The sequence below is a fragment of the Exophiala xenobiotica genome, assembly GCF_000835505.1.
Source record: "Exophiala xenobiotica strain CBS 118157 unplaced genomic scaffold supercont1.3, whole genome shotgun sequence".
Taxonomy (NCBI): Eukaryota; Fungi; Ascomycota; class Eurotiomycetes; order Chaetothyriales; family Herpotrichiellaceae; genus Exophiala; species Exophiala xenobiotica.
This window is the reverse complement of record NW_013562492.1, coordinates 1,868,960-1,880,194: the sequence shown is the minus strand read 5'-3', so window position 1 is coordinate 1,880,194 and position 11,235 is coordinate 1,868,960. Positions and strand designations below refer to the sequence as shown.

Genomic DNA, 11,235 nt, shown 5'->3' with positions numbered 1-11,235 from the left:
GTTACCGCCTCGCATATTGCGCTCTATCAGGAAAAGCCTCATACTCTTTCTTGGAGCTTGACTTGTGCACTGCCTCAGCCACTGTGTCGCTCCTGGCACTAGTGTATTGTGCGTGCACATTTCTTGACGAAGTTATGGCTTGCTGCATTGATGCCATTGACGGAGGATTAGTCAACCGCCAGTCGAGTCCTGATCTCGTGGACCAACTTGACCCGGCTGTTACGCTGCCCTTCGTTTGTGCGTGACTCACCGGTTGGACCTTCATCTCGGTAGGGCTCGTATTCGCAGCCAATCATGTCCACATTCTGTTCCGTGAATTGAGCACCCATTTGATGTGTCAAGGTGGAGCTATATTCTCTCCAAAATGTTTACTTGCACCTCCAGTCAATACGGTGAACCTTAGTTCTGGAAGCGACCTTACTCGATCAAACGCCAACCCAAGCATAATCTCACCACAGTCGTTGGAGACGATGAGACCATTGTTGCCGAGCGAGATTGACACAGACTACCTTTGTTATATACATCTGCTGCCCGACTGGGTCCCGACCAGCAATGTCTTCACTGTCGATCTACGGTAAGACACGTCTTAATCAAACCTATTGACTCCAGAGCAGTTTGCTTCACGATAGACGAGAGTAATGTTTTCATAATCAAGCGTAGGCCTGAATCTCTGTTGCCCCTGTTACCAGATTCTATCTTGGACAGAGCTTGTTACACGACCCTTATCAGTCTTGTCCCGAGAAAGGGAAGATGTGAGCAATGAACATCAATATGGCTCAATCAGGCTACAAGATCCTCTATTCCCCAGCAATGTCATTTACCAACATAACCGATTCTGTTAGTCCATGTGGTAGACTTGGAATTTGCCGCCAAATTTGCCACATTTGAACTGTTGAACTGTTAGAAAAACTTGAAGCCGATGTTATGGGCTGGGAAGAACCCCACCGTAAGGATTCCTGCTTTTTGGTCACTGCTTGATAATCATCTTCTGAAGGGTATTGCTCGAACACGAGGATTGTGCTCGATGTGTTGTCTTTCTGTGTGATTGGGTAGTAGGACAGGACATTGGCTTCTTGCCAGGAAGCTTTAGTTAGTTTGCGAATTTCGTCGACGAGTTTTTCCATGGAGGCATCGGGACTCGTGTACTCGGAGATGACCACAAACGCATCATCTTCGCCTTGCTTCTGACCTGATGCAGGTGTGCCCTTGTGAATGAACGCTTCGGGGACGATGGCCTTCATGAGCACGACTTCTGGCAAAACCTTGCCCCAGAGATTGTGTTCCGCTGACACCTTCCGCATCGTCTTATACTCTGGACTGCTCCTGTGCGTCTCCGCCAGTGCCGCCTCGTTGCCATACCTGCTCCGGTTTGTTTAGCATGACACTTGTTGTGGACTATGAAGATTGGTGTACGAACACTTCAAATCCACATATCCATTCCCCTTCAAGGCCAGAGTTCGGGCTTTTTGAATACCAGCTGTAGGCCTTGTTTTCTGGCTCATTAGCCCAGGTGATTCTAGCAACATCGGCCAACAGCTCGTGAAGCTTCAATCAATTTCAGCATGTCGTATCAACATTTGAGGCGTAGATCTGACCCTGGCGCCTTCTGTCTGGCTTGGTAGCTTGTGATATAGGCAGATTGCAATTGACATGATGATCCCAATAATCTCTTTACGTCTCTGTTTACAGTCCTCCTTATTGTCGACGACTGATATTATCACTGATATTGCTCGCTTGTTATCAGAGCTCACAGAGTAAGTGAAAGGATCGTTAAGCCCCAGGATCGTCGTGGCGGAGTTGATGTCTCCGTACGGAGGTGCCGAGTTTCCAGTCATGTCCGCAACCTGTAAGCAACCAACCCCTCAGTTGTATCGATCCCAATTGGTAAAGTCGAACATCTAATCAATAACTTGAATCTTGGTTCTGGATACCTGCTCGAAGTGATAAGTATAGGCGTATTCTGGCTGATTATTGCGGTAGACATGGCGTCCCCCCTGGATGGCAACTTCCTACGGGAACTAGCATCCGCGCATGACGGCAGTTCAGCCAAGGACCATGAGTTCAAGTGGTATATCACGGCCATTGTTGCGGTAGCGGGGATGAATTACTCTGAGCTGATCCCTGAGTTGTATAAGACGCTGCTGGCGGAGTACATTCCAGAGGATAAGCACTTCTCAGAAACTCGCAAATTGCGAGAAGCACTTACCAAAACTTGCGGCATTTGGGGAGCTGCAAAGGTTCGTCCTCGATCATATTTCTTTGCCGAGTATTGACAGGCCGGTCTCTTGGTGTTAAGCCTCTTGTTGACAGGTTGTTTCTCATTGACAGACCGGTACCTCCACGAGAGCCTTATGGAACGCGACTCCAAGTCATTTGCGAGACCAGACGTGTTATCGGTAAGTCCCTGCTCGAGGACAGCAATAGTAGTTTCCGAAAATCGGGATGCTTTTATTTATTTCTAACATTTCACTGTCGTTTAGTGCCAATGATGACCCAGAAGAAGCGGCCACGCGCGGCCAAAAACTAGTGGAGAGTATTTACTCCAGAATTCCTGGTTATAACAAAGACGTGGTTTACCAGGCTTCGCCTGACTATGGCTGGATTGTCAACAGTGAGCGGTTTCCCTCAAGCTAAAGGGTTTAGAAGCTGATACCTCCGGTGTCCTGAAGGGCTTTTCTACGGTCATATCTTCTCCTTTACCGAGATTCTCAACACATTAGAGACTGGCCAATGCATCGTGGCTGCCTTGCTCAGTATTGACTGTCAAGAGCAAGTACGCAATCATATGATGGGTATGCAATTCAACGGAGCAACGCGTGAGGATGTTCAAGGAATTCGCAAGGTGGTTGTTGCGATCGCGGACAGGCTCGGCGTTAAAGGGAAGGAGGGAAGACGGGCAATTGAGGTGCCTTCAATTGAGCCAAATTGAGCCAGTCTTAGACAAGACAACGAATTTATCACTAGACCATCGATCAGCCCATCCAGACCTCAATTCGGAGGCTAAATGTCGAAGAAAAGCCTTTTCTTGATGAAAAATGTACAATCCGGAACGGTGTCAGTCAACAAGAGGCAGACATGCTCTAGCTAATAGTGTATCTCTGGCAGAACCATCAAGTTCCAATAGTCCTCGAAGTTCAGGGTCTGAGTGTCTGCAACACTCTTCCCGAGCATCTCCCTCTTCGTGAACCCATTTCCCAGCCATGAAAAGCGACCGAATTTTCCATGAAGATCCACGTATTCGAGCTCATAGTCCTCCCATCTTGGGTCTCTCAGCGCTTCAGCAAAATGATAGCAACTGCCTGCATACACGGCGACGACCCGACCGTCCTTGGTTCCCCGTTTGTACCAACTGCGACATGGTGCTGCCCAGACAGCCTTGGACAGCCACTGTTGGGAATAATCATTGTACTCTCTGGTTACCTGCTTTGAGATCATCATTGATTTGATAGCATGACACTGTAACTTGGTGATGCATCTGTAGATGTAGACACCGGTCATTTGGATGGCTTGCACAAGGGACCCGTTTGATATAGGACTGTTTGGGCCAATGAACACTAAAAAAACGTTAGCGAAGAGCAGTCTGTATCAAGAAGACTGCCACTTACTGAAATAGTTCGGCATATCTGGTACTGCAATACTGAAGTACGCCTCCGGATCTTCTTTCGACCACCGTTCTGCCAAGTTCACGCCGCCTCTCCCAATTAGAGGGAACCGAGGTCTGAAAGTTGTGTCGAAGCCTGTGGCACAGAATATGGCGTCGACTTTGATATGGCTTCCCTCTTTCAACTGGATGCCGGTTTCCGTTATGCACTTAATAGCATCCCAATGACTATCTACATTATCCCGAATGAGAGCTTCGAGAAATCCAGGACCCGGCGTCAGTCGACGACAACCGACTGGGAAATCAGGTAGGAGCCACTTAGCAATAGCCTTGCCCTTCTCGCCAGACCCAAGCCGATCAAGCATGGTCTTCCTGAAAAGTTGGTCTGTTTCATTTTGAGCTTTGGAGCCCGACATAGAGAGTTTGAAGTTTTCAATACGCTTGTTCGCCAGGAACTTTCGATGCTGTTGTGAATAGATAGGATCAGAAGCAAAGTGCTCTAGTTCGTGGGGTGCATAGTTGTATTCTTCATCCACGTCAGGGTCCTCAGGCGTAGGTTCACTGATGCCTGGAGCCGGCGATATCCAAGTTGATGAACGCACAAAGAAGTCGACATGACCAGCGGCTGCATCCTGAATTTAAGCGACGAGATCAAACGTGGGAAGTAGGGAAACGTACTTTGAGCGACTTTGGGGACGATTTGTATACCTGACGAGCCGATACCAATTACAGCAACTCTCTTGCCTGCCCAGTCATAGGCTTCATCCCATTCTGCCGAGTGGAGGAGCTTTCCTTTGAACTTTTCTATACCGTCAATCTTTGGCCATGTCCAGTTACTAGAAGTAGATTTGTCAATGAGCATAGGACGTCGCATTGAAGAAGATGTATATAGACTTACTTCAGAACGCCGCCAGCATTAATGAGCACATCGCACGTGTCAGAGAAATCTTTGTCCTTGTTTTGTACTGTGAGTACCCACTTTGCCGATGGCTCACTCCAGACAGCGCTGGTGACTTTATGGCCGTAGGCAATGTATTTGTCACAGTCGTATTTGGTGGCAACATCTTTCATGTAGGTGTGGATTTGCTCTGAGGTGGCGTAGTAATTCGGCCAGGAAGGATTTGGGGCAAAACTGTAGGCATAATTGTGTGCTGGAATATCACACTGACAACCGGGGTATCTGTAGCTGTGTTGATACACAGTTCCTCCTTCTGGTGAGTGGGTACTTACCTGTTCACCAGCCATGTCCCACCCAGATCCTCATTCATTTCATAAACCTGAAAGTCTACGTTATGGTTTTTCATCTTCTGTTCGGCTATGATAGCCATCATGAGGCCTGAATATCCTGCTCCGATACAGACAACACGAATTGGGCGATGGTCCCCAATCGGCGATGTGCCCGGCCCGGCGAGGCCGTCGTCATCTTGCTTTGCGATCATGAAGTTTCAATACAGCGTACAATCTCGACTTCTTCCTCTTCGGTTTCTGGCGATGCAGTAAGTATCAAGCCGACGGAAGACCTGAGATAATAAGTCTTTGACGAGGCAGATTTTTATATGACCAAGTGACCAAATGCTATTCGCACCGCTCACGAGATGGCCTCCATCATGGCACCACGTTTGCCGGGGTTAGGCATTCTAGAATGGTGGCATTCGCAGGGCTTGACGGATATGTCAACTCCGTTTCACCGGCGATCACTTATTGGCACGCCACTCCAGTTCTGGCGGTCGTGCTCGAGCCTCGAGGACCCAAGGACCGTGGATTGAACACAGGCGCATAGCAGTGATACCCAATGCAGCAAGAGGATAGACGTTGGGACAGCAGGCGCCAACCAGTTCCTCACGCTTCACGCTTCACGCTTCCTAAAGAGAAACCGCTTACCATTGACAGAAAAGCTCTGGTACTCTGTGACTGCTTCATCCTTCTCGTCCCCACAGTGGATATGGAAGGAAAACACAGGCGATATGCAGTATGAGCAGAGCATGGTTCCATCGTGTTGTGGACGCCGCATGGAGGCGTTGCACAGTCGTGCCCTTTCTTGTCCCAACAAGTATCTTGAGGGGAAGATCGTGGGGAAATATCTTTAACTGGGTCGTGACCAACGCCCGGGCCTAATACTAAAAGCCTGAGAGCCTGAGTTAACGTAGAGGCTGCTCAATCGTGCCGAGCATCCCGAGATTTGACGCCAACCTTGTGGTCATCTCCAGCAAACCTTGAAGACCACGAGTCCATGGCACCCTATGGAATTGCGTGCCCAGGCCAGAGCCCACTAGTTGCATTTTGGTGCTGGCGTGCGCTAAGTACTCCGTCCTTGTGGTCATTTGTACCAAAGCTCCAACTTAATCAAGGATCGAAACCAAGTTCGACTGTCTTATATCGTGCTTACATGAACAAGTAGCAAAGTTGTGAGCAACTCAATGGACGTGAGCCGGTCGAACAGTTTGCCTATCGCCAACAAGGCTTGTCGGCGATGTCGGGCGCGTAAGGTAGGTGATGTCTCTCTTCTAGGCTTTCGGGCCGAATTTTGCTGACGAGGAAATGACGACGGCAGATCAAGTGCAACGGGCAAAGGCCAACTTGCGCGACATGTCAGAGCGCTCCCTCGCAGTGCCTGTACGACGTGGATCGTCGGCGTACATCCAGAACCAGTATGAAAGAGGGTTTTCAGCAAGTCGATAAGAAGATTGCACATTTAGAAAGGCAATTAGCGAGACTCCGGCAACCGGCTATGCAATGCGAAATAGACACACATCTGCAATCACACGCCATGTCGCCTCAAGTCCCCTCTCCAATCGACTCAAACCCTGCTGACCCATTGCCGTCAAATGAGACGGGTGAGAGCCAACGCGGAGTCGATATCTTGTCGACGCAATGTTCGCCTTCAGTTAGCGACGCTGTGTCCACTAACATTCACGCTTTGGTTCAGACTGAATCGGGTGCATCAGTCTATGGACCAGCGTCTGTGTTGCACGTACCACCATTGACAAACGCTGCATCAGGCAGGCCGCGTGCTGGAAGTGAAGTTTCGCGATCTTATTCGAAACAGCAACGCAATCCTACTGATCAATTTAGACAGCAGCTATTTGCGTACTCCGCACTGGAGTTTCAAAAAGAACACGCAAACATGCTAGAAAGGAAATACGACCTCGATGGCGTGGACTGGGAGACAGCAAATCACCTGCTTGATATCCACTGGAACCTTCACCACCTCGGATTTCTAATGACCTACCGTCCTGCCATTATGGACAGCTTGGCTACCGACGGCCCTCACTGTAACAAGCTCTTGTTGAATGCCATCTATTACTCCTCGGCACTACAAAGTGCTCGGCCGAATATGCAAGATGATCCAGCTTATCCTGACTGTTATGGGACAAAGTTTTTCGAAAGGTTCATGTCGCTCATGCCGATGTACCTCCATTCTTCATCGACGACTTCCATAGCTGCATTTGCGACTATGGGTTCGGCTTGTGTGTCACACGGAAGACAGGCTGTGGGTTGGCTTTTGGCCGGGATAGCATATCGAATGATAATCGACCTTGGCTTACATGTTGATCCGGAGAAGATTCAGATCTCCAGTCTCGTACCCGGCGAGCCTCAGATTTGCAAGACTGCGATAGAAATTGAAATTCAGCGTCGCTACGTTTGGGCGTGTTATATGCTGGATCGATTTCAGTCACTCTACTTCGGTAGGCCACCAGCACTCAGCATGCCAGATGGACTCGAACCGCCCGATGCGGTGCTCGACACCTACGAAGAGCTCGAGACTTGGAAACCCTACATTGATCCCGCGGTACCTCAGAAGATTCCCGCATTTATACCTCAACCAGCTCGTGCTACATCTACGAGACACGCCCTCCTCGGCATGGCAAAAATATCATCACAGATAACAGATCGCTTCTACGGTCCACAGGCTTGCAAGTTATCGGCAGGAGCAGCGCTTTCCGAGGTGCAACGCGTTCAACACTTGCTCGATCGCTGGAAAGATGATCTGCCCCAGAACTTACGATACACCGTTGGCGATTCTGTCGTGCCCCCACCCTTCAGATTCAATATGCAGTGAGTCTCTTTCTATTGCACCTTAACCGCTACTGACCTTGCATACAGTATGCTTTTCAGCTTACTCCATATCCTTCTTTATCGTCCATTCTTGCAAGACGGACACTTGGAGGCGCTCAATATCGACGAAGCCGACCATCGCAGCATCTGCGTGGATGCAGCACAACAAATTTATCTTCTAGCACGAACTTATCGCGACACCTTCACACTTCGCGGGGCAACGTATCTCTTTTCGTATGCTGTCTTCTCGGCAGCCACCATCATTCCTCTACATATGTCGCCTGGATCTCGGGACAACAGTCAGATGGACATAGTCGTTTTCTTCTGGAACGCCCTCAAAGAGCTACAGAATGGCGCCAACTTCGGTTTTCGTAAACCTATCATGATAATTAAAAGAATGTTTGAACGCTCAGGGATTGACTTCATGACCATGGCATCAACGCAGAGAGGGGACCACAGCCCCACGGGAAGGAGCAGTAATCAAGAACGCCAAGAGGAGAGTCTGCCTCTATTGCCAGACAGTGGCATGGACATTCAACTCGACGATCTCTACCACGATATACTTGATAATGTCGAATGGCCAGACTTCATGGAGGACGTGGAAACGACGGCAACCTCTGATCCACTCTTTGGGCTCTTTCGATCGAGCGGTGAGGGCGACCTTGTTGGGGAAAGGCTGTCACATCTTTCGAGGGGCACATCACCTCTTGCCAGCTTATTCTGAGTCAACCACAACCAACCATTCGGATCTCAAGCGCTCGTCATATCGTAGAGGTACACGTCCTGTTACGACAGCCTACGTGCCACTTATTGTGACCTTCGGCTCGTCGTCTACTTCTTCTGACTGGAGCCGCTCTGACCAATGAATGTGGCAGAGGTTCTCGGCGCTCTGAGCTCACTTGTAAACCATCTCATCCCTGCGTAGGAGAGAGATAGTTTGAGTCTAGACTGCTCTCGAAGTGTAAGATGGTGAGCATTGTGCCATAACACGTAACTATTTGGCCCAACCGCTGCCTAGTCTGCTCGATTAACTTGTTCCGGTCTATCAATATTGATTAAGTTTGCCTGTACGCGCATACCACCTCCATGCAGACCGGCCCAGTTTACACGATCTTGCTGTCACTATCAAGTGCACGTTATCCCTCCATGGGTTACAAGATCTGTCTCCACGAAACATACCGTTCTTTAGCTTACAGCACGAGGCTGGAGAGGCTCATCGCGCTGCAAGGGTCGACATCGTGTTTAAAATCATGTGGCCTTCCAAATGTACGATTTAATCAATCCATCAATCCTGAATTCAAGTGTTCCCGTTCTTCCCGGCCAAGGGTCTGTGCCGTCTAGGCTGCGGAATAGCAGCTGCAAATACGAACTGTCGTCTTTTCAGGAGAAACCCGCATCTCCGTACCCCATAGCATCTGGGGTTCGACGTTGCGGAGGTCGTGGGAGGCCCAACGCTTGTGGCTGCCCCTATTTCGGACATCACAAGCCCGTGGACTTGGGACAACCCCAAGACAACTTGCGAACAACGCGAGACCACCACAGATTAAAAGCCAGCTTCGGAAGCTCCTAACGAGAACAGAGCACCACCTCCTGTTTCTTTTCTCGCATCACACAGAAGGAAAATGGCGGAAGAAGTTTCCCACAAGACAGCTTTTAGCTGGTCCAATTTCCTCACATGCTTTCTGGTGTCCATTGGCTGCGTGGGATTTGGTTATCCTTCTGCGATGACCGCCCCTATGCTTGCCAAAGCTTCATTCCCCGAATTTACCGGGCTTGGAGACGTGGAAGGGATACACAAAGATAAATCAGCGCTGGCCGGGTCGATTGGTGGTATTTTTCAGGTGCGAGCTTCAGGTCCTCATAAATTCTCCGAGACTGACCATTGGACTAGGCGGGAGCAGTGTTTGGTGTTCTGCTGAGCACACAGATCACTGATAGGTATGGAAGGAAGGCGGGCATGATATATTGCGCCTTTTGGTCCATTCTGGGGGCCATTGGTATCACGGCTGCGCCAAATTTTGCGACGATTCTGGTTTTCAGGTTTTTCCAAGGAATGGGTAGCTGGGGATTCCTGTCCGTTGGTGAGTTGAGCACCAACTCAGAGAAGACGGCCAAAATGGCTAAAGCCTTCATCTCACAGCCCCTGCTTTTACTGCCGAACTCTCGCACCCTGCTTACCGTGGTCTCACCTCCGGTCTTTGCGGCGTCATGCTGGGCTTGGGCTATGCTACAGCCTCCTACTTCGGCCTCGCCTTTCGATACACTGACAACAAAGCTGCACAATGGCGTGGTCCTTCCGGTCTAGCCATGGTCTGGTCTGTGATTGTCCTCTGTGCCCTGCCCTTCATTCCAGAGTCTCCACGATTTCTTCTCATGCATGGCCGCAAGGATGAGGCCTGGAAAGTCGTTGCTCGCCTGCATGCATCAAAACGCGACCCTGAGCAGGTATTCGCGCGTGAGGAATTCTATCAAATGCAAGTCCAAGCAGAACAAGACCGATCCAAACCAGCCAGCTGGCGCGTCCTCCTCTCAAAAGCCCACAGAAAACGAGTCATGCTGGCTTGCGGCTTGACAGTGCTTGGACAGAGCACCGCTGTGCTTGTCATTCAGAATTATGTAAGGGAATCTCAACACCAGATAATCGTGACCCCCTACTGACGCACGATCCAGGCACCAATATTCTACAAAGCTCTAGGGTTTGACTCACACCAAACCCTCGAAATCCAGTCTGGCAGAGATTCTAGTGAGCCTACTTTCTTCTTTTCAACGGTTCAATCATTTCTGACTTGTCTATTTAGTCGCTTTCTTCGGCAACATTGTTGGCGCACTCCTTCTTGACCGTTTCGGTCGTCGGAGATTGCTTCTCATTGGCGTTTTTGCCTGTACGGTGTGCGTCAGCATCAATACAGCAATGGTGGCAGAGTTCACTGGGACCATGAACAGTGCCGGACTAGGAGTGGGCATTGCCGCGCTTTTCGTCTACTTGTGCTTCTACGCGTGCTGTGTTGATGCACCGATGTTCGTGTTCATTGCGGAGATATTTCCCAATCACCTCCGCGCCAAAGGAATCTCACTTTCAATCGCGGCGCTGGCGCTCAGTGACATTCTCTATCTACAAGTCGCACCTTACGCCTTTGCACACGTTGGATGGAAGTTCTTCCTGGTAAGTTATCTACAGCAGATAGCCATACTAGACCGAAGCTAACGATCAAAAGCTATTCATCATACTGTCCATCTTAGGCTGGATCTGGCTGTACCTCCTATTCCCGGAGACTAAAGGTGTTCCCTTGGAAGAGATGGCCGATATTCTTGGCGAGAAGACCGAAGTCGCTGTACACATGTCGGACCTGAAGTTTGATCGCGAGGCTGGGGTAACCGTGGTCCATGGCGAAGGTACTAAAGTCGACATCTTGCCCAAGCCAGGTAGCTTACCTCAACATGTGGAACAGATCGGAGTGAAATCCCAGGTCTAGGACGAGGGAGCTAAGGGCTTTGGGAATGGCGCAGCCCAAAGACGGATAATATGGCAAACTGTCCTTCTTGGAATATCTGCATTGATTGACAGGATTCATGGGGCT

General features: G+C 49.7%; 5 protein-coding genes across 5 annotated transcripts; 3 read left to right on the top strand and 2 right to left on the bottom strand.

Annotated features, from left to right (window-relative positions):
* Positions 1–813: 813 nt before the first annotated feature.
* Positions 814–1,502, bottom strand: PV05_04902 (uncharacterized protein; the record flags this gene model as incomplete). Its single annotated transcript, XM_013461354.1, has 3 exons — positions 814–889; positions 946–1,359; positions 1,420–1,502. 3 exons carry the CDS (start codon positions 1,500–1,502, stop codon positions 814–816), a joined length of 573 nt encoding a protein of 190 aa, XP_013316808.1.
* A 480-nt stretch (positions 1,503–1,982) lies between these two features.
* PV05_04901 (uncharacterized protein) lies at positions 1,983–2,634 on the top strand (the record flags this gene model as incomplete). The annotated part of the gene is made up of 3 exons (XM_013461353.1): positions 1,983–2,237; positions 2,329–2,396; positions 2,481–2,634. 3 exons carry the CDS (start codon positions 1,983–1,985, stop codon positions 2,632–2,634), a joined length of 477 nt encoding a protein of 158 aa, XP_013316807.1.
* Positions 2,635–3,084: 450 nt separating this feature from the next.
* Positions 3,085–5,040, bottom strand: PV05_04900 (uncharacterized protein; the record flags this gene model as incomplete). Its single annotated transcript, XM_013461352.1, has 5 exons — positions 3,085–3,554; positions 3,606–4,226; positions 4,280–4,437; positions 4,500–4,781; positions 4,832–5,040. The coding sequence occupies 5 exons, from the start codon at positions 5,038–5,040 to the stop codon at positions 3,085–3,087; spliced, it is 1,740 nt and encodes a 579-aa protein (XP_013316806.1).
* A 1,010-nt stretch (positions 5,041–6,050) lies between these two features.
* On the top strand, positions 6,051–8,480 carry PV05_04899 (uncharacterized protein). Its single transcript, XM_013461351.1, has 3 exons — positions 6,051–6,087; positions 6,153–7,657; positions 7,706–8,480. Exons 2-3 carry the CDS (start codon positions 6,252–6,254, stop codon positions 8,379–8,381), a joined length of 2,082 nt encoding a protein of 693 aa, XP_013316805.1. The 5' UTR covers positions 6,051–6,087; positions 6,153–6,251; the 3' UTR covers positions 8,382–8,480.
* A 799-nt stretch (positions 8,481–9,279) lies between these two features.
* On the top strand, positions 9,280–11,130 carry PV05_04898 (uncharacterized protein; the record flags this gene model as incomplete). Its single annotated transcript, XM_013461350.1, has 7 exons — positions 9,280–9,498; positions 9,549–9,595; positions 9,698–9,738; positions 9,798–10,273; positions 10,328–10,400; positions 10,456–10,820; positions 10,873–11,130. The coding sequence occupies 7 exons, from the start codon at positions 9,280–9,282 to the stop codon at positions 11,128–11,130; spliced, it is 1,479 nt and encodes a 492-aa protein (XP_013316804.1).
* Between the last annotated feature and the right edge of the window lie 105 nt (positions 11,131–11,235).